The sequence below is a fragment of the Pochonia chlamydosporia genome, chromosome 1, assembly GCF_001653235.2.
Source record: "Pochonia chlamydosporia 170 chromosome 1, whole genome shotgun sequence".
Taxonomy (NCBI): Eukaryota; Fungi; Ascomycota; class Sordariomycetes; order Hypocreales; family Clavicipitaceae; genus Pochonia; species Pochonia chlamydosporia.
This window is the reverse complement of record NC_035790.1, coordinates 3,039,792-3,060,168: the sequence shown is the minus strand read 5'-3', so window position 1 is coordinate 3,060,168 and position 20,377 is coordinate 3,039,792. Positions and strand designations below refer to the sequence as shown.

The window sequence follows — 20,377 nt, the reverse complement described above, 5'->3', positions numbered from 1 at the left end:
GTTTTGAGACCAGTTGACATCCGTCATGCCCAAGACCTGACCACAGCGATGCCGGGAATGACCTTGACCTGACGTGGTGCATCCATGACACTGCCCGTCTCGTCCGGATATCCTGCATCTACATCCTCACCTACACCATCATCACTCTGACCTTCTCCTCGGTCATTTTATCTCATTCATCTTCTTTCTACGTCTTTCAAACGCCCCCCCCTTCATTTCCAATTTCCTTCCAGCCTTTTTCCTTCACCTAGAATTACCCTAGTTTCCCCGCGGCTTCCTTGTCGCAAGGCGATGCCCCTCCGAACGCCTCTGGTCTGAAGCATCGCCACCATGGCCGCCGATTCCGACGAAAGATCCCCACTGCTCGCCGCGGCGGATGAGCACGAAAATGAGATTGAAAGAGACTTGCCCAATGAATCGTCGCCTCTATTAGCGAACCGCAGGAGTTCTGGCGCAGGCTCCGACCACGAAGATCACCATGACACATCACAACCTACACAGAAAGATGAGGCGCCGCCAAGGAAACGACGCTGGCCGTCTCTCATTGCCATGGTCATCTTGGCAACCCTAGTAGTCGTGGTTATGGTCCTCGGCTTTGTTGTGCCACCGGCTGTTCAGCAATATATCGAGAACGCAGTTGTCCTGGAGCCAACAGACTTGTCCATTGAGTCGTTGACAGCAAATGGGGTTCGTGCTCGTATGAAGGCCACATTCCAGCTTGACGGGTCAAGAGTCCAGGATGAAAATGCACGCCGTATTGGACGGCTTGCCACCGGCATTATGAGACAACTTGGCACCGCAGAGACCAAACTGCGTGTGCATTTGCCTCACTACGATGATGCTCTTGTTGGAACTGCGGTTCTGCCACCCATCACTCTCAATCTTGTCGATGGGCAAATCACACATTTGGATTTTGTTACCGACTTCGCTCCTGGCGATACGGACACAATGCGAAAAGTAGTCAACGAGTGGCTCAAGGGAAATCTCGACACACTCAAGGTCACTGGCGCTACTGCCGTCAGCCTGAAATCAGGCATCTTTCCCCTGGGAACTCATGACGTTTCGGAATCTATGGTATTTGAAGGTCAATCTCTCTACCGCACCTTTGCTTCCTTGTATTTTGGACAAAAGACTATTAAATAATGATACCTTGTATACTACTACTAATCTAATGGACTCTGGCTAACGCTTCGCAGCCAATGAGCTTCCCTCTATGCCCGAATACACCATCCAAAACCTCGCTTTCCATGACGTCCCTATTGGCGAGAATGGTCAGATGGGAGTCGGCGCAAACGTCTCCATCACGGCTTACAACGAATTTCCGATCGGGTTGACCATCCCGTCTCTCGGATTCGAAGTACTCGTACCGAACTGTAACTCGTCTCAGTCAAACATCAAGGTTGCCTCAGCCGTGACAAGCGCCATTGAAGTGCACCCTAAATCCAATGTTACCGTAGAGGCCGAAGGAATCGTTCGGGAGTTGCCAGAAACACTTACCAAAGCATGCCCGTCAAGCGAGCTGTCCCCTCTCGATAACTTTATGAAACGTTATCTGCATGGGGAAGACGCTGAAGTCTTTGTCCGCGGAAAGGCGCCAGAGAGCGGCGATCTGCCACGGTGGATTGGGGAGTTCATTGAAAGTATCACTGTTCCCATCCAGTTCCCAGGCCGATCCTTGGATAACTTCCTCCGCAACTTTTCGCTTGAAGACGTGGACTTCAAGCTGCCCAGCCCGTTTGCCGACCCAAACGATCCTGACAGCAAGCCGAGGGTGTCAGGTACCGTGCAGGCTCTTGCAGCTATTCCTGCCGACTTGAATATCAACATTGAAGTCACTAGCCTCCGCGCTAATGGTGACCTCATATACAAGGGCAAGAAGTTTGGAAGGCTGATCATTGAAGAGTGGCAAAAGGCTACCTCAAGCATAATCAACCACCCTGGAGACGAAGAAGATTTGCTTAAGGTGATTTCTCGAATCGTCAATGCCCCCATCGATATTACCGACAGCGACACATTCTCGGACATCATACAACAACTCTTGTTTGGCGACGAAGATATCATCCTCGACGTTAATTCCACCGTGGATGCCAAGGTATCGACCGTCCTTGGCGACCTTATCATTCGAGGAGTTCCTGCAACAGGCAAAGTCCCTGTCAAACGTCCGTCTTCCATGTGGTAGTGTTTGCCATCCTGGCAAAGACACCACGTTTCTCTTTGTCATTCCAACTTTTATGTCAAAGCACATAAATCTCGCGTTCGACTGTCCCCTTGGCTAACACGTTGCAGACGTGCCTGGGGACACGCTCGCAACCTTGAATCCGCAGGTCGGAGAGGTGCATATCCTCAATACTTCTAGCACAGGCGTACATTTACAAGCATCAGTCAACATTAGCAACCCAACACCATACGCGGCATCGGTACCATATGCCAATATTCATATTTTACAAGATGAGCTTTTGATCGGCGAAGCTATTACAAGAAACCTGCATTTTAAACCAGGCAATAACACAAACATTATAGTGGAGGCTACATGGGATCCTTATACATTCGGCGGAGAGAAGGCGCATAAAGCTGCCCGTCACCTACTATCGGACTATTTGTCCGGGAAAAACACAACCATTACGCTGAGAGCGCATAATGACACTATCCCAACGTTGCCCATCATTGGAGAGGCCCTGTCAAAAATCAACCTGACTGTATCAACGCCACGGCTAGACCTACCAGGAGATGGTGACAATGGGGAGAGTGAAGGCTTTATTCGAGATGCCACATTCCACATTTTTTCGTCCACCGCGGCATTCACACTTGCCTCGCCCTTGCGTCACGATACAGTATATATAGAGTACATTAACGCCACAGCGTTCTACAACCACACCGAACCTGTAGGCCAAATTGTCCACGGGAAAGCATTCGAAGTTCCTCCGGGGCTGTCACAAACCCCAAAACTACCAGTTGAATGGTCAGCAGACCATGTGGGGCTTGATAAGATCAAGCAAGCTCTGGGCGGGCGCTTGAAGTTGGATGCAGTGGCAGACGTCACAGTCAGGCTGGGGTATTGGATTGAAACGGTTCATTACGTGGGTAAAGGGATTGGCGCGAGAGTTTCTTTATGAATGATTATGCTGGCGTTTTGGTTGGAACTTGATACACGAGCGGTCCTGGATATTAGCGTTGGTCGTTGTTTGAACAGGCACGGATATTGGGGGGTTTATACTGGTTTGGGCGGATACAAGTTTATATAACTGTTGGTATTGGCGTATTTACTATAAATTAGATGTGTGAATTCTATTTCTGTCTGATATGGAGATTTTTAAGTGGAATCTTGTGGCATTTCCTCGTGTCTTGGCTTGAGAAACATGTGCAACCGTCAGAAGATCTGACCTCTTCATACTCGATAAAATGACTGGCGTTAGTTACGAGGTGGTAGCCAGAGAAATAGCTTGTCCATATACAGGGTTAAGATCGACGTAATCGTACGTGCAATGGAATTGTTTTCCATACCTACCTAGGTACCTAAGTGCTTTAGGGGCAGTACATAGATGAGCAAACACAACAGCTTCATGTATAAAAATTCACAATGTCAAACAAAGGGGTCACAAAATCTACAAAGTGAAGACGCTCACAACTCAGACACAAAACTACGATACATACCTTAGTCATTCTAATTAGCACGTGTCAGCACCATGAAACATAGAAAGATAAAGGGTATCAGCACCTTTGGCATCTATTATCCTTGCAGCCCCGTGCAATCCGCTGTTGTACAATAAGTCCCGAATCATCCAAGTCGTACACCGGCTTCCCGTCTCTTCTTCAACTGCTGCGCCGTAGCGGCGCTCATACCGCTATCCCTGCCGGCGTCAAAGAGACTCTGTGCCTCTCTCCGCTTCTCATCTTCAATCTTTTTAAGGCGCTTCTCTGTCTTGCCCTTCCCGCTGCCCTTCCCGTGGAACTGGTGACTTAGGTGCTTGAATGCTTCCTTTTGGTCGAGCGAACGACCATGGTCGTCGGTGTACCGCAGCTCAACATTGGGCTTGTAGTTTGCAGAGAAGAGCTCCGCCATGCGTCGGGATTGCTGTTGATCTCGCCACATGTTTTGCTGGCGGGCCCAGTCTTCACGCTCGCGGACGGACATGCGGTCTAGGCGGCCTGATGCGCGGTCTCGTTCACGCTGTAGACGGGTCTGGTCGTCGAGTTCTTCTTCGAGGAGGCGTTTGCGGGAGAGGAATTCTTCGCGGGAGCGATAGGCGTCGTAGTCTGTATCGCGGGACCCTTCGATGAGACCACGTTCACGGAGGAGGGAGAGTGCAGCGCCCATGCCGGAGCCGATGGTCTTTTCTTCATCGACGCCGGCTTCTTCTTCTTCTGCTTGGGGCGGTACGGGTTCTTCCTCGATGGCAGGTTGGTCTTCGTCGTTGCTGTTCTCCATGGGGTAGTCTTCGGGAAGACCTGGACTGCGGGTTTGCGTTCTACGACGTCTTGGCTTCTTCTCTTCCTCGTCGTCTCGCTTGCTCAGGCCGGACACAAATTCTGATATTTCTCCAATTACTAACCCGCCATCTTCGCTCGGGCCATTTGCTTCTTCTTCTGCGTCGTCGTCTTCCTCTTTGAGTTGTTTTGCAATGTCCTCGGGTCTAGCCTTCTTTCTTTTCTTAAGTGCACTCTTCCTTTGAAGTGCTAATGACGCTTGGAGATCGTCGTCGTCTACAAATGTATCGGACTCTGCTTTTCGTTTCTTGTGTTTAGTCTCTGTGTCGTCCAAATCCATGCTGTTGCTGTCTCCTGGGGGTTCCAGAGGGAATATATCGTCTTCATCGTGCTGCTTTTGTCTCGTGCCCTTGGACTTTTTCTTTTTGGGCTTCTTCACCTTGATTTCTGACGGAGCAAGGTAGTCGGAAGACACAGGCGCATCACCAATGATGTCGTCGAGACTGACAGTGGCTTTGCCGGCTTTTTGAGCGGGCTCGCCAAGGATATCAGCAAGCTCTGCAATGGTCCCGCTGGCATCGAGTGTGAACTTCTTGCCCTTCTTTCCGTAAATCTCATCATCGTATTGGGCCAGAATTCCGCCTTGGCCTTCTTCGTCATCATTCGGGTTATATCCTCGGTTCTTCTTGAGGTCGAGTCTCTCGCCCAGCCTTTCTTGTTCACGCATTCCCAAATTTTCTAGCTCATCGCCCTCTTCTTCGTTTTCGTCGATTGTAGTGTCTTTTAGGGTGAGAACCTGATCTTCGCCACCCAAGAATTCTGACGTGTCGTGTGCGACTTTAATACCGGCAAGATCCTTGGAAGTGTATTGTACGGCGGCTGCGGCTGCCGCTTCAGCTGCAGCCAACTCTGCTTCGAGTTTTCTCGCTTTATCAATCTTCTTTTGTCTCTTCTTCTGACCCGTAAGCCATGCCTTGGCATCCATATCGCCCTTGTCATCCTCCTCCCCAAGACCCTTACCCTCTAGGACGGCGAGGCGCTGTGCTTCATCTCGAGCCTTTCGAATTGCTGCAGCTCTGTCCTCGCGCTTCTTCTTCGCAGCCTCTGCCTCTTGATGCTTTTTGTAGTTTTCATATGACTCAGCCTGTCGACTCTCGAGGGTACTTGCTGCCTCTTCATCTTTGGACGCTGAGGATGCATCAGCTTGTGAGGCGGCACCGGGGACAGGCAGAGGCTTCATGCCCAGCGACACCCTAATGCGGTTCGTTTCTTCAATCGTTGCGGCATCCATGATGTATTCCTGGGAACAAAAGCTGTGGGAGAACGATTACTGACGCAACCTAGCCGCAAAGATTGCTCTATACCCGCGGCGCAAGGCAATCATTTACAACTTGATCTGGGAAAGGCTGCAACTGCAAAGGTGGATCTGGTCGTGCGACGTCCAGGTTCACTGCTCAGACCCAGCCAACAACGCGGGCACACGTGATTGGACCCACCAAAATTTTCCCAGACACCTTTATCAAGGTCCAAAATTTCTCTGCCTCGCTTTTCCTCTTCTTCTTCCATATCACGGATCTGTGCCCAGCGGTCCCTTGCTTCTACGGAAGTCCAAGGTCGATTGCTGTGCAGCTCGATAACTCCATGGAGCCATCAACTTGCTATGGTGTCAATCATCCTATCGACAGGTCCAAGATCAACTGGTATAGCTGCATGGTTCGTTGTCGCAAGGCAACTCGAGCCATGTGGTCGCCAGAGGCACTATATTCCGCCCCTCTTTTCCAAGACCGTCGGTCGGTGAGGTTGAGGAAAACCATGGTTGCGGCCTACATTCTCTTGTCCATGTTTATGCTTGTTTCAGTGGAAGTAGCGGGGGATTTCATCTCGAGCGGTGGCTGATGTTTGTCTGGTCGATCGACTGAATGCCCAATGGAAGAACCATATCTAGACTTGCCAGATGACGCCCAAAATGAGCTACGACAATTGTAACTTCGACATCGGCCGTTCCACATCCAAATAATGTCAATGAATGCCGTGCTAGTGACAGTGTGTGCTGTTGTCATCCGCTGGTAGCATGGCTTGTGATGATAGCCTTGGACAGCCTACCTCGTCCGCTACAGAGATTTCCGTGTTAGCTCCCCGACGGCACATCTGTCGTGGGTACATGAATGCTCCCTCGCGGTAGATTCATTGCGCTCACGATTTGTTGGTCGGAAGAATTGTGTGTGTGGTGTACCCTACTACTTAGACCGCATTTCCTGGTTACACCGTACAAGGCGTAGTCCTACCACGCCCCCTCCGTTCTTATTACATATAGCCCCTATCGATGGGACCAGGTACAACGTTGGACTTGTACAGCGCATTACTGTCACTTAGGGCCATGAATGAAACAATTGGGTATGCAAAGAAAGTACAGACAGTAACCATGAAGTGCAACAGCACAAGTGCCTAATGGCAAATATATTTTTCATCTATCCTTTTGACCACCCACGTTTCACCGTATTCACCATGTTCACCGTAAGACGTCATCCGCAGTTCCATTTTCTGCCGGTCATCCATTTGCATAGTTTCTGCATGTACCAAACTTTTCAATGAACTCGTGCTTTATTATGTCAAATTAATCAAGGGGTTGCTTTGCTCATGCTAATGAGACGCTTGACACCGACCTATCATCTGTTAGCACAAGTTCACTTCCGACTTATAGTTACCGACACTTACCATCCAATTGCCACACTCTTCTGTCTTGTCTCGCTGAATCTCAACCTGCAACTTCTGAGCAGCAGCATAGTCTTTGCCTTGGATCGCATCTGCCAGCCGCGTAAGCTGGTCGATGGTAGGCGGTTGAACTAGCTCCTCGTTGTTAAGATGATCAAAGAGCAAGTTCAGCCTCTTTTGGGTGTCTTTAACCTGAGGGGCGAAAGTCGCAGGAGCCTTGGCCGCAATACGCTGCATGTCTTGGCTCAGAACGTCAACGAGACGCTGCGCATTGGCTGGGATATGCGACCGGTCGCCAGCAGGGTGCTTCGCTTTTGCAGGAGGAGCGGCAGCCTTTGGAGGCGGTGGTGTAGCCTGTGGGTGGTTGGAAGGCGGCGGTCCTGACGGAGGCGGCCCGGTAGGAGGGGGGCCAGCGGCTTGAGCTTGCTGAGGAGCATATGGTGAGGGAGCATACTGGCCAGGGGGTGGAGTTTGTTGAGGAGGAGCGCCATAAGGGTTTGCTGGAGGCGGCGGTCTGCTGCCAGCGGCGGGAGGAGGGGCCATAGATGACGGAGGTTGGTTGGCTTGTTGAGCAGCGGGAGCTGGAGCATATCGGTTTGACGGAGGTGCTCCCGCTGGAGGCGCGTTGTAAGGAGACGCCGTTCGGGGGACTATTTGGGGGACGGGCGATGGCACGGCACCGGGCTGTGGTGCGGGAGGGGCATATTGGTTGGCGGTTGATGATGGTCTGGGGGGAGGAACGCCATGCGTATGTCCAGTCAGAGGTGACTGCACACGAGGAGGTGCCGGGCCTCTCGGGGGAGGCGGTGCTGGTGAACCTGTTCGTCCGTAACCGCCGGGAGGAGGAGGCCCAGGGGGTGGTGCCGTTGGCCCTCCAGTCGGACTCGCCGATCCGGGGAAGGGAGATGTGATAGGAGCAGCTGGAGTAGATCTCCTAGGCACCGCCTTGGTCACCATAGGAACATCGTTCCAGTTGTCCATGTTCTTAGCTCTGCTGGGAGGGGGGGCAGACGGCGTGGACGAGGAGCTCCGGGGAGGGCCACCGGCCATAGGGGGTGGAGGAACCATACCTCCTCCATAAGCGGGCTGAGTTGGCGGTTGATATCCCATGGAAGGCTGATACCCCTGAGGCTGAAACTGGTTCTGTGGTTGATATTGCTGGGCCTGGGCTAACGGAGCCTGAGGCTGGCCGTAGCCGCCATACAGATTCGTCGTTGTCGATGGGGTGGTTGCCGGCTGAGGAGTACCATAACCGAGCGTAGGCTGTGAAGTTCGGCCTGCTGCACTGGCGGTTACCTGTCTGGTGGAAGGGCGGGCTGCAGGCTGGGCGGCGGGCTTCTTGGTTGCAAGCTTGACGCGGTTTCTAGCGATTTCAGCGGCAGGGTAGCTGGACGGCAGGAGGTCGAGATATTTCTGCGCCACCTCAAGCTGGCCATGGCTGGCTAGAATATCAGCATACTCAGTGTACTTGTCGTACAGGGCGGCCAATTTCCAATCAGAGGTCTGGCTCTGTTCGGCATCCTGGAACTTGGTGACGTGACGGAAGACGGTGACCTTCTCAATAAAGTTTTGGAGCGATTTGACGTGAACAGAGAAAGTTGAGCCTCCAGTGGCGTCCTTCATACCCTCTTTCTCTGCTTCCTCAAGCTCAGCAGCCCAGATGGACACGACCTTTTCAAGCCTGGAGCCAACAAGATAGCAGAATGAGGCATCTTTTCTGGAGCCATTTTCTTGGATACGGTCACCCAGGGCTTCACAAAGGTCTGGAAATTCAGCTGGGTCAGAAAAGGTGCAGAGAATCGCCATGGTTTCTTTCCATCCGTCAAGATCGGCATTATACACAACGTCCCAAAGGTTCTTGGCAATAACGGACCCGAGCAGTCGCATGTAGCTAGGCACACCACTCTTCTTGGCAAGGTAGGCGGATTGAACTTTGTCGACGAGCTCCTGGCCACCGCAATTGGCTATCAAAAAGGCGTCTGCAACTCGATCCTCCTTGAGACAAATGTCGGTAGCTTTGGCAAAATTACCCAACATTAATGCCTTGGTGACATCCTTTTCAACGGAAGTATCTCCATCAGCGAACAGCTGGAAAGGATTGTCTGTCTTAGTTCCCTTGGTCGCGGCAACACTGGAAAGGAAATCATCTCCGTCATCTCCGCCAAAGAAGTCGGAAACTTCCTTCCTCTTCTCCTCGCCATCCTCTTCAGTCTTAGGCCCGGTCTTTTTGTCGTCACTGTCAGCTTCTGCCTTGGATTCGCCATTGACGAGATCTTCTTCCTTGAAACCGAGATATTCGATAATCTGTCCTCGCGGGTTGTTTCCAGCCAGTGTCTCCATGACTTTCCAGTCTGCCTTTTCTTCCTCAGTCTGAGCCTGTTGGACACGCTCATCACAAATGGCGGTCACATCGCCAGTTCCGAGCGCGGTCTGAAACTTCTCACTCGCCTCGGACACATCGGCATCAGCAGAAAACTTGGCAATGGCAATCTTGGAGGAGCGCTTCTGTCCAGGCTGCGATGGATTCGCCTTGAAAATCACAATCTTACCACCGAAAGCAAATGTAGCACCAACAGGACGTTCAAGCCACTTGGGTGCTTTGGTGAGGGACCAAGATGCACCCTGCGGCTGGGTTTGAGCAGCTCGAAAGAATTCCTCTCCATCCAAATTTTTCTCCGCCGGGGTTTGAGAGGTGTCCGGGTTGGTGTTCTGCAAGGTTTGGATGGTGATCTTGCCGTCGAAGCTCGCCGTCGCAGACAGGTTGGGGTTGTGAGGGTTGAACCGGGTCTGGAAAGTCCAGTTGGTCATCTCAGGCAACTCGCCAAACTTCTCTCCAGTCTGAGGGTTCCAAACCAGCGTACGATTATCTTTTCCAGACGACAGGAGAAGATCGCTGTCTTGACTGCACCACGACAAAGACAGGATGCCTTGCTCATGTCCCTGGAGAGTTCTCTCAGGGGCATTAGAGTTGCGCAGGTCCCATAATAGAATGACGGGTGTGTTGTCGTCCGGGGTAGCTGTCAGGAGCTTGGTAGAGTTGTTCGGGTCCCAAGCAATGGCGCTTACAGGCTTTCGATTGTTGTTGAGAGTAAGCGACGCCTTCTTGGTCTTGAGATCCCATACGGTGACAAAGCCTCCGGCTCCGCCAGTGGCTAAGATGTGAGACACCTTTCGATTCCATGCTAAGCATTCGATATCGTCAGATCGAGCGGCGACGTTACCAAGCCTAAACGGGTTCTCAATGTCGTTGATGTCGAAAATGTACAGCTCGCCCTTGGCTCCGGCGGTAGCCAGAATCTGCGGTTTTAACGGATTGAACTGCAACGCCTTGATAGCACCGGTGTGCTTGTTGGTCTGCGAGATAAGGGCATCGGAGGCACCAGCTTCGAGCTTCTCGGCGTCCCAGAGCTCCAGAGAGCCATTCTCCAGAGCACCGGCGATGATACCCTTAGGGTGGTCAGAATCGGCAGGGCCCCAAGCGATGTCGTAGAACCTAGTTTCCAGTCAGTTTGCTTGTTTCATCCGGTAGTTGAAGCTTCTGCGCTATACCTGGACTCAGTCTTGATGCTGGCTAGGGGTTGGAGCTCCAAGCCTTGCTGCTGGTCATCGAGGGACAGATCCCAAAGCTCCAGTTTGCTCTCGTCAGAGAAATCAGCATCCACAGCACCAGCACGAGTGCCAGTGACCAGGAGAGGCTTTTCTGAGCCCGGAGACCAGGCAAAAGTGGCCGTTCGTGGCACTTCTCGAAGGCGCACCATGATGGCGTGGGGTAAACACGACCCAAGTTACCCAAGGTGCGGTCTAGCGATGTGAATCGAATTCAAGTATTGTAGCTTAAATGCCAAGCCTGTAAACTTCGAATTAGAGTTGCATCATCGGAAAAACCGTTGCAGTGGATAAATACCAGAGTGTGGAATTGGAAGGCTGGCGCAATGGCATGTAAGTCATGAATTATGATGCCAGATTGCAGGCTTGATGATAATATATGGAACCCTCCTGAGCTCCCGCCAAGGGACACGTCCATGCTTCCCTGAAGCAAGACGTACTGGTAACAGGGGTAGTGGAGGGGGATCACGTGATTGTTCAAGGACGGGTTTTAGTGGGTGAGACGACCTCTGTTCAGTAGGCCAATGAGAGCTCAAAGTGTGATTCAAGCTTCCTCGCATAGGGCGCAGAAATTCGATACAACTTGAGAAAGAAACCCGGCTGGCCAAGCTTCACTACGTTTCTCTTGACCATGTCTGACGCCGCACGTTGGAAAGCCACTGTATTTGTGGGCGGGTTGTCGCCTGTCGTAACCACCACCCACTTACTTGATGCTTTCATTCCCTTTGGAGAAATCGTTGAAGTGCAACTACCCAAGCCAGACTCGCGGAAATCTACAGATTCTCACCGTGGTTTCGCATATGTCGAGTTTGAAGACCCTGATGATGCCAAGGAGGCTATCGATAATATGGACCAGTCCGAGTTCTTCGGCAAGGTCATGAAGGTATCACAAGCCAAGGCACCGAAGAGCGCGGATGAGGGTCTGGGCAGCAAGAAAGCAGTCTGGGAACAGGTATGTGACATCGCAACTCACTTTACAAATAAATGACTGTGCTAATTCCCCGGGAACAGGAAGGATGGTTGGCAGAGCATGCTGCGGATGAACCAAATGGGACATTGGAAGGACAAGGACCGGCTCCGAATGGTTCTGGGGCTGATCCTATGCAAGGCTTGGAGGGACTGGATGTCGCTGGACCAAAGCAGGCTTGAGTCTCTGCGATTTCTCATTACCATAGTATTTTGATAGGGTTTTGCATAGCGATGGTGTTACGGAAAGGATGAAAAGGTCACAAGAAAATGGGTACTTCTATTCTGGACAACAAGGACACAAAGTGAACAAAATAAAGAGCTCTAAAGCCAAGTCTCAATTAACGACTTGTTGTTTTCCTATGTTGACATGTACAGTGTTTTGCTACCCGCAAACAAAACGAAATCCTCCAAGCCAATTATCCAGTGACGTTTAGTGGTGGTCAGCACGGCCACCAGGTCCCTGCCGGGCCAGTCGAAGGTTCTTGTCAACCATGAATTTTCGGACGCTCGAGTACCCGGCAGCGAAGATGGCAAAGCCGACGACAGCAGCTAAACGAATTGTTAGCTCGACAATTTCTATGATAGGCGGAGGCTGATCGTGGACATGCGTACCGAGGGGAATCTGCTTGAGCTTGCGCAACCGTTGGGAGATGGTGTGGCCTAAAAGTCAATTAGCATGGTGCCGAGTAGCTTGACGAAGCTTTGCTGAAAAGCTTCAAGTCGTCTATGGCGGAGCCTTTCGGCACATACCGGCCTGGTCCTCCTTCTGTAAAATCGTCATGGTTAGCTCCATCTCTGACAATGGCTCATTGTTGCAGGGCTTACGGGAACCGGTCGCATCATGCGAGCCGTAGGGCGGAACATTCTAAGGGCAGTGGTGGGACGCATCTTGAAGAGAGGAGATTGGTCTGCGCGAGAGTAGTCGTTATGTGAAGCAATTGACAAAAATGTCGCCCTTTCCGAAGTGGTGTTTGAAGGTTGCCGAGCATCTCATGTTGCAATTGACTGTCGGCCCACTGCTTAGGATGTGGTTGCCTTAGCCCATTGGCTGGGGAGCCTGAGGCACAAATTGAGCCACCAATACCGGAACATCTGATTCCAAGCTGCGAACGTCGACGCATCAACCTCACCACCCAATTGTTCAAGCTCAATTGGCCACCACTGCGTCAAATTTGCCCGGTTCTCCAGATTATCAATCGAATCAATTCACCATGGCTGAAGAAGATGGTCAGGAGCTTGTCACCAAGCCCTTCAAGTTCGTTACTGGTACGTCGGATAATCCCTCCCTAAAAAATATGGTCTGATCTGGCATCCGAGGCTAACAATTCCGCAGCCGGTAAGCTCCAACCCGACGAAACCCTCGTGCGCGACCTTGCGAATACCTCAATTGCGTCGAATCGTGTCTTCAAATACTAATGCAGCCGTGTTTTTTTCCCGCAGGCACCGACGCTCGGTTTCCTAACGTGAACCAGACCAAGCATTGCTGGCAGAACTACGTCGACTACCACAAGTGCATCATTGCCAAGGGAGAGGACTTTGCTCCTTGCCGTCAGGTACGGAAGCGCGCCTAAAAAAGTATTGCAAGCTCGGACTACACCAAGATGACTAACAATGCGGTAGTTCTGGCTGGCCTACCGATCATTGTGCCCTTCCGGATGGTATCAGCGATGGGATGAGCAGCGAGGTACGAACCAGCACGGATTATGGTGTGAACTCTGACTAACGATCGTATTTATAGAGGCTGGCAACTTCCCTGTTAAGCTGGACGCATAAATTTGATATCAGTGGTGGTGTAGAATTGGATTGGTGTTCATAGAGGATGGAGTAGCAGCCACGCTGCAAGTGTATTACTCGGAAAACTCGGTAAACAATCCTTATAATGGTTGTCAATTGAGAAAAGCCTTTTTAGAACATTTGAAGTGCACTGGGTGAGAGAATAGTGTTTGTATTGAGTCAAATTGTGATATATGCCTCCATATGGAAATGCCAATGCCCACCGATTATGCAAAACGCCCCAAGTTTCCCCTTTGAATAAAAGTACAATCCCAGATATTTTTCCCTAAAACTCCAATCCATAGCCATTGTTTGTGTTCTTATTTCTTGCTTTCAGCCTCCTCATCAGATGAGCTCATAAACTCATCATCTTCGTCGAAGCCAAAGAAAGTCCGTCGCTCCGTCTTAGCTGGCTCATCAACCTCATTAGACGGTGACGACTCTTTTGAGCTTGAATTTGCGTCCTCTTCAGAGTTTGACTGCGTTTCAGGTTGCTCGCTGGAAGCAGAGCCATGCGATGTGCTGATAAGATTATCTCTGTAGACGCCGCCTTTCATTGCGGCGGCGACTGCGTCGCGTGTCTTTTCGCTGCTCTCTTCCTTATCTTCGACCCATTTCCCATCAAGTCTGCCTTGGCCGCCATTTCTGATTTGATGTTGCTTCTCTTCCGACATCTGGACGATTTGTTCCCAGCGCTCTTTGCGCTTCTCCTTCTCTTTGCGGTCCATGTCGGGCTTGATGGCGAGGTATTCTGCGAGAGCCTTTGCTTCATTCACAGTTCGTAGTCTGCGGCCATCAAGGTTGCGGCTTGAGCCGTGGTCTTCTTGGTTCTTCTTCTTGCGAGATGACATGCGCCCACCGGCGGCACGAAGCTGGGAGCCGAAACCACCTTTACCACCGCACAGAGGAACGGCGAGTCGCAAGGACAGAAACTCATCCTGGCTGCTGGATAGATATGTCGAGATGGGCGCTTGCGAAACCTCGGGTAGTTGTCTGTTGGAGATGGTGGTGAGGATGAGTCTGGAGTCTGTCGCTGGAAGGCGCTCATTGATTTCCTCGCGGAGTTCTGTAATGGTTGTAGATGGAGGAACTGGGACTACCAGAGTAGATGGTAGACCAAGACCACCAAACGTGGTGATAAGGACATTGAGATTGCCAGGCGCCATTGCGGATTTTGCGCGTCCAACGGTATTTTCAGTCTGTTGATCTTCCTGAATGACGAAAATCTGGCGAAAAGAGGTAACAAGGTCGAGGCACTTTTGAAACTTTGTCGTTTGTCTTCGGTTCTTGCTCTTGGGATGGGGGACTGCCGCCTAGATATGGACGCAGTGGAGAAGGTTTAGGCTCTCAAGCCACAAAGTGACGGACTGGAAACCATATCTTATCATCACGTGCTCTCCAGCCACAGCGCACAAACTGACGAGCCACCCCACTCGCTAGGTTCGAATTTCTCGTAGGGTTTCCGCCCACAAAAGTAATTGATCCATTTTGAGAGCCCAGGCACCTTCAACTCCGAAAATCTGCCCCCTTCCTTTTCAACATCGACCTCACCACCAAACCGCCACGATGTTGATTCCCAAGGCCGACCGCAAGAAGATCCACGAGGTAAATACACCCTTGACGAACGATTGCTCCAAGCGAATGAGAAACAACAAAACGCAAAAAAGCGCGATGAAGACCCGAAAGAGATTGAATTGTGTTAAACTGACTTGCGATTACTCCAGTACCTCTTCCGTGAGGGTGTCCTCGTGGCCCAGAAGGACTTCAACCTCCCCAAGCACCCGGACATCGACACCAAGAACCTGTTCGTCATCAAGGCCTGCCAGTCCCTCAACTCCCGCGGCTATGTCAAGACTCAGTTCTCGTGGCAATACTACTACTACACCTTGACGCCCGAGGGCCTCGACTACCTCCGCGAGTGGCTGCACCTGCCCGCCGAGATCGTCCCCGCTACCCACATCAAGCAGCAGCGATCGCACGCTCCTCCCCGCGGTATGCTCGGCGAGGAAGAGCGCCAGCGACGACCTTTCGGCCGTGGCCGTGGCGGCGACCGTGGTGACCGCGAGGGTGGCTACCGACGACGTGATGCTGGTGAGGGCAAGGAGGGTGGTGCTCCTGGTGAATTCGCTCCTCAGTTGTGAGTATTCTCAATTTTCTATCGAGATATCTTCTGGGATGGAGATGTATGTGTGTTTGTGGAATGATGCTGACAATGGATATAGCCGCAGCGGTGCTGGCCGTGGCGCTGGCCGCGGTGCTCCCCCCTCTTAAACGAACCGAGATTATTCAAGGATAAAAAAGGTTTACGCTGTTTTCGAGATGCATGGCAATACACACACACAAAAAGGGAAACCAGGGTACCGAAACATGTAACTCTACAGAAATGGAGGACAATATAAAAATTTCTTACCATGAGAGTTTCTATATATTTCGGGGAGGCAAAGGGGGATGGAACATGAACAAACAACCGGCTGAGTAGGGGACACGGTGGGAGTTTTTGGAGGGGTTAGATCCTCGGAAATCATTTGCATCAGGGTCACTTATTTGCAGTCAATGAGACAATTGCTTGCGATATACGGTCATGAATTTGAATGTGATGGTTGGATATGATGTACTTGACGTCGTTTTAAACGGTGGACTGTGCGCACGTCATGACTCTGAAGTAGCTGAAGCTTGCCCGTCCAAGCTGGCCAATTCTAAAGGTCAATTATGACCGATGAGATCTGAGTGAGATGTAAATCATATTGGAGGGCTGTATTAATGTTTTCTCGATGCAAACATGACGCCACAGCGCTTTGGTCCAGGTGCATCGTGTAGTCAACTACGGTGTACTCTTGGATCATCTAGCTCCATCACTGCATGCTCCTCAACATCTTGGCCAGAAGAAAACGGCCAGCTTCCCCGGCCGCGTGGTGAGCAAGATGGTCTCACCAAAAATGCAACAGCTACATGTCACGATATCGCACCACATACCTAGGTACTTCGTCCAATGCTTGACCACTGTGTGTGGCTGAACTTGTAGAGCTTTTGTAGGCAGAAGCATGTCCACCACGGTGCAACCTCAACGCCTGCAACGCGACCGCAGATGTCTTGACAATGCCTGCCCTGGATCGCCTCTAGCTTTCAGGGAACACAAGATACACCATTCAACCGCATCACATGACGCTTCAAATAGCGGTGTCTCCTGCACAAATGCAAGCCACTAGGCTAACTGATAGGCTAGAATCACCACACAGCAGTGTTTGCAACGCCGCAAGCTGTTGAGACTGACTGAGTTTGTCAAGTCTAACCGGGGATGCGAAATGTCAATTCGAGTAAAGAGACCCCCAGCTACGGATGCAGGAGAATTCATCCGCGAGGAAAAAAGAGGGTTAGTGGGACCATTCTGCTTTTGAGGGAGACATAATCATGGCGGCAAGATGGTGTCCCGGACGGAGCTTGGGGGCCTTTCAGACAGATATCATAGGTCAAGGTATTCGTGTTGTCGAAGCTTGGGTCCATGGGAGATGGATGTAGAGATGCGCCTCATTCGAGCTGGCTTCCGTCTTGCTCCGCTATGGAGGAAGGATGCATGAGCTACCCGACATCTGACGGATGTCAACCATTCCAACGGTCAGCATGGAAGGTTTCGTGTCGTATTTTGAAGGAGGCTGTGTATTCAGTAGAAGTATATGATGATGTAGTTTCGAATTGATCAATTCACTGATAGCAATCGTCGAGAAACGGTGAGGACTGTCGTATCAATCTAGCCGACTTTCATATGTGTTGTGATGCAGCGGTAGATGGTGGGGATGAGCTAAAGCATCCTCTCGCATTGCTTTCAAGCAATCTAGCGGGGTCCAAGGTCAATCCCAGGCCGCCCTGTCAGGGGGGATGAGACCGAAACCCAGCTGAGATGGGTTGAGTAAGCCCATCGACTGGCATCATTGGAATTGGTCGTCCAATGTAGAGCATGCTGGCGTTGCAAGTTGCTCCGAGGAGAACACAGTTGAGAAGACGGAGGGGGTGTGTGTTCGGAGAGTCTGGTCTCGACTGGTGTGTTCTTGCTTGTTGCTGTGGAATAAAATGCTGGCAGGATCGCCGCGTCTTGGAGCTGTGCAGTCCCTCTTCTTCTCTTCTGTTTACTTTACTTTGACCTTTGAGATCAAATTCTTGTTCATCAAACGACAAGAATTTCGTATACCTATAAATATATGTCAGTAGCTGCCTCTTTTTGCCTGCTTTTCTTTGCTAATGTTGTCTTGATAGCCACTTTGTATACCTACTAGGTACCTTACCTCGCTTACATCCATCCGAATCACAAGCCGAATCTTGCACGCCGACCGAAGTACACACAAACCTCGAAATATAATTCAAAATGGCGAATCTTCCCAAGGAAATGAAAGCTCTCAGGTACGTCTTATATATCAATGCAATGCATATCCACTTCTTGAGGCTAGTTCGTCCATCAGGGTGCCTGCCGCAGGCTCAACTAGCCTAGGACACCCGACGAGCCGATCTACTTAATCCGTACCTCTTCTTGCTGACTACTCGATCCGATGAAGATATGAGAAGCCCGAAGATTGGTCCATTGTCACGGTCCCGCTCCCAGAGCTGCGCGACAATGATGTTCTTGTGCAAGTCAAGGCTTGTGGTGTTTGCGGAACTGGTGAGCTGTCTCTTTATCCTGAGCAAGTTGGTCTGCCAGCTAACACCACTATTTAGATCTGGTACGCTGCATTGGATCTTTTACCGTACCGGGTTGCCATATTAATTCACATCTAGCATATCCACGAGGGTGAATTCATTGCCAAGTTCCCTCTCATTCCCGGTCACGAAACTGTCGGCCTCATTGCCGCCGTTGGCAAGGTATATGACACCCGTCCACTCACACTTACACGGACAAGAATTGCAAAGTTCCCGACTAACAGCCTCCCAGAACGTCAAGGGCTTCCAAATCGGTGACCGAGTCGCCGCCGACAACAGTGAACTCTGCAATGAGTGCTTCTACTGCCGCCGTGGTCAGCTATTGCTCTGCGAGAACGTATGCAGCCATCGCCTCAGCCTTCTGTCTTGCGATTGTGCTAACATGTCTGGTGCAGTTCAACGCCCATGGTGTTACCATGAACGGCGGCTTTGCCGAGTACTGCGCCTACCCTGCCGCCAAGGTATTCAAGATTCAGAACCTGAACTGGGTCGATGCCACCCTCCTTGAACCTGCTTCTTGTGCTTGCCATGGTTTGGAGAAGATCCGCCCCAAGCTGGGATCTCATGTCCTCATGTTTGGCGCTGGCCCCACCGGTCTTGTAAGTTTCGCATGAGCTTGTACTTGACATGGGGACATTGAAGCTAATTGACGTGAAAGATGCTTGCTCAGCTTCTTAGACAGAACGGAGGCTGCCAGGTTACCATTGCAGCGCCCAAGGGCTTGAAGATGGACCTGGCAAAGAGCCTTGATGCTGCTGATACTTACATTGAGCTGTCGAGAGAAAACCCTGAGCCTCAATTTGAGCAGCTCAAGAAGGACAATCCGTATGGCTTTGACATTGGTATGTGAATTTCCATATGAGACAGGCTGTGATGCGAATTCTGATGTCCTGTAGTTGTCGAGGCTACTGGTTCTGTTAAGATTTTGGGCGACGCCATCCACTACGTTCGTCGTGGTGGCACCCTCGTCGTCTATGGGTAAGTCAAGCAAACTTTACTCGTTTTCAAAAATTGCTCGGGAGATTCTAATTTTCTTTCATCGTGGCAGTGTCTATGCCAATGCCGACCGGGTTACTTGGCCACCCGCCAAGATTTTTGGTGACGAAATCACCATCATCGGGTCTTTCTCCGAAACCTACATGTTCCGTAAGTCGGGTTCCGCTTCCCGTCACTGCCATGTGAATCCATGTGAATTCATCTAACTTTCTGTCAATTACCAGCCGCTACTATTGACTACCTTGACTCGGGCAAGGTCAAGACCAAGGGAATTGTTAACAAGACGTTCAAGCTGGAAGAGTTCGACAAAGCTCTTCAGAGCATTAAGGACAAGTCTGCTATCAAGGCTGCCATTGTTTTTGAATAATATTTGTCAAGCGGAGCGGCAGAGAAGGAAGGGGCCACCAAGATTCGAAAAAGACTAGACTTGAGAGCATAGAAATTCAGTCGACTTGTGGTAAGACGGACCATAACTAGACGGCAGGCTTGTTAACAGTACCAATGAGTAAAAGTCAAGGAAGCAAAAGGCATCCGTGCATTGTGCGATTTTTGGATAGTCCACAGTCGGCGGCAGAATGTCCCATGTTCCATCCCATGTCTGTCCCACGATGTGGCACCTTTGGGCACTGGTGGAATAATGCAAGCAGGCTTACCATTTATTGGCCCAGACAAGGTAGTATGTGTGACGAGACGTGCCTCGGGGCTTGGAATTATGCGAGATGCAAGTTGATGCGAACGACGGGAAGTGACTGTGTGCAGTGACTTTGTTAGGCGAGCTAGAGCACAATAGTCAACGAGGTTTGCGCGTCGGAACGTTTCAGGCGAGGACTCGTGTAACATGATCAGACGTTGAGTATGGTGTACTCGCAGCCCAACAACACACCAGACTGATACGAGGCAGCCTTTGCCCATCAGATGAAATACTGTACTCGTGAGAAGGGACACGGAATGCCATTGAAAGTTTAGGATACGAGTGTCGCGTGCCCGACAGAATTGCCTGCATGGAAATTAAAGCTTTTAAAGGGACGAAAAAGGTCACCAAGTGATGGAAATGGATGTGCTTGAAGCCCGTTCCTGACCTACGTGCAACTGCTTGCACGAATGTGCACATAGTTCAACTATTTGAGCTAAAGTGGCACGGGCCATCGCTTGGACCAGACCAAATTGGCAGCATCGAGCGCCTGAGCCGCCCGCCAGTCAAACGACGTCA

General features: G+C 51.0%; 9 protein-coding genes across 9 annotated transcripts; 5 read left to right on the top strand and 4 right to left on the bottom strand.

Annotated features, from left to right (window-relative positions):
* Positions 1 to 330: 330 nt before the first annotated feature.
* VFPPC_12891 (pre-rRNA processing protein) lies at positions 331 to 3,113 on the top strand (the record flags this gene model as incomplete). Its single annotated transcript, XM_018290668.1, has 3 exons — positions 331 to 1,084; positions 1,197 to 2,159; positions 2,287 to 3,113. 3 exons carry the CDS (start codon positions 331 to 333, stop codon positions 3,111 to 3,113), a joined length of 2,544 nt encoding a protein of 847 aa, XP_018149024.1.
* A 662-nt stretch (positions 3,114 to 3,775) lies between these two features.
* Positions 3,776 to 5,716, bottom strand: VFPPC_12890 (DNA binding protein SART-1; the record flags this gene model as incomplete). Its single annotated transcript, XM_018290667.1, has 1 exon — positions 3,776 to 5,716. One exon carries the CDS (start codon positions 5,714 to 5,716, stop codon positions 3,776 to 3,778), a length of 1,941 nt encoding a protein of 646 aa, XP_018149023.1.
* Positions 5,717 to 7,043: 1,327 nt separating this feature from the next.
* Positions 7,044 to 10,895, bottom strand: VFPPC_00773 (protein transport protein (SEC31); the record flags this gene model as incomplete). The annotated part of the gene is made up of 3 exons (XM_018280730.1): positions 7,044 to 7,088; positions 7,141 to 10,630; positions 10,687 to 10,895. 3 exons carry the CDS (start codon positions 10,893 to 10,895, stop codon positions 7,044 to 7,046), a joined length of 3,744 nt encoding a protein of 1,247 aa, XP_018149022.1.
* Positions 10,896 to 11,374: 479 nt separating this feature from the next.
* On the top strand, positions 11,375 to 11,892 carry VFPPC_00772 (peptidyl prolyl cis-trans isomerase Cyclophilin; the record flags this gene model as incomplete). The annotated part of the gene is made up of 2 exons (XM_018280729.1): positions 11,375 to 11,695; positions 11,755 to 11,892. The coding sequence occupies 2 exons, from the start codon at positions 11,375 to 11,377 to the stop codon at positions 11,890 to 11,892; spliced, it is 459 nt and encodes a 152-aa protein (XP_018149021.1).
* A 250-nt stretch (positions 11,893 to 12,142) lies between these two features.
* On the bottom strand, positions 12,143 to 12,600 carry VFPPC_12889 (NADH-ubiquinone reductase complex 1 MLRQ subunit domain-containing protein; the record flags this gene model as incomplete). The annotated part of the gene is made up of 4 exons (XM_018290666.1): positions 12,143 to 12,261; positions 12,325 to 12,372; positions 12,463 to 12,478; positions 12,538 to 12,600. 4 exons carry the CDS (start codon positions 12,598 to 12,600, stop codon positions 12,143 to 12,145), a joined length of 246 nt encoding a protein of 81 aa, XP_018149020.1.
* A 323-nt stretch (positions 12,601 to 12,923) lies between these two features.
* VFPPC_12888 (cytochrome c oxidase polypeptide VIb) lies at positions 12,924 to 13,485 on the top strand (the record flags this gene model as incomplete). The annotated part of the gene is made up of 5 exons (XM_022428853.1): positions 12,924 to 12,978; positions 13,046 to 13,074; positions 13,185 to 13,265; positions 13,333 to 13,396; positions 13,451 to 13,485. The coding sequence occupies 5 exons, from the start codon at positions 12,924 to 12,926 to the stop codon at positions 13,483 to 13,485; spliced, it is 264 nt and encodes an 87-aa protein (XP_022284694.1).
* A 320-nt stretch (positions 13,486 to 13,805) lies between these two features.
* Positions 13,806 to 14,651, bottom strand: VFPPC_12887 (ubiquitin family protein; the record flags this gene model as incomplete). Its single annotated transcript, XM_018290664.1, has 1 exon — positions 13,806 to 14,651. One exon carries the CDS (start codon positions 14,649 to 14,651, stop codon positions 13,806 to 13,808), a length of 846 nt encoding a protein of 281 aa, XP_018149018.1.
* A 400-nt stretch (positions 14,652 to 15,051) lies between these two features.
* Positions 15,052 to 15,756, top strand: VFPPC_00771 (plectin/S10 domain-containing protein; the record flags this gene model as incomplete). Its single annotated transcript, XM_018280728.1, has 3 exons — positions 15,052 to 15,090; positions 15,210 to 15,622; positions 15,708 to 15,756. The coding sequence occupies 3 exons, from the start codon at positions 15,052 to 15,054 to the stop codon at positions 15,754 to 15,756; spliced, it is 501 nt and encodes a 166-aa protein (XP_018149017.1).
* A 2,086-nt stretch (positions 15,757 to 17,842) lies between these two features.
* VFPPC_00770 (chlorophyll synthesis pathway protein BchC) lies at positions 17,843 to 19,534 on the top strand (the record flags this gene model as incomplete). Its single annotated transcript, XM_018280727.1, has 9 exons — positions 17,843 to 17,877; positions 18,030 to 18,159; positions 18,250 to 18,333; positions 18,404 to 18,508; positions 18,567 to 18,770; positions 18,830 to 19,013; positions 19,068 to 19,149; positions 19,220 to 19,317; positions 19,392 to 19,534. 9 exons carry the CDS (start codon positions 17,843 to 17,845, stop codon positions 19,532 to 19,534), a joined length of 1,065 nt encoding a protein of 354 aa, XP_018149015.1.
* Positions 19,535 to 20,377: the final 843 nt, after the last annotated feature.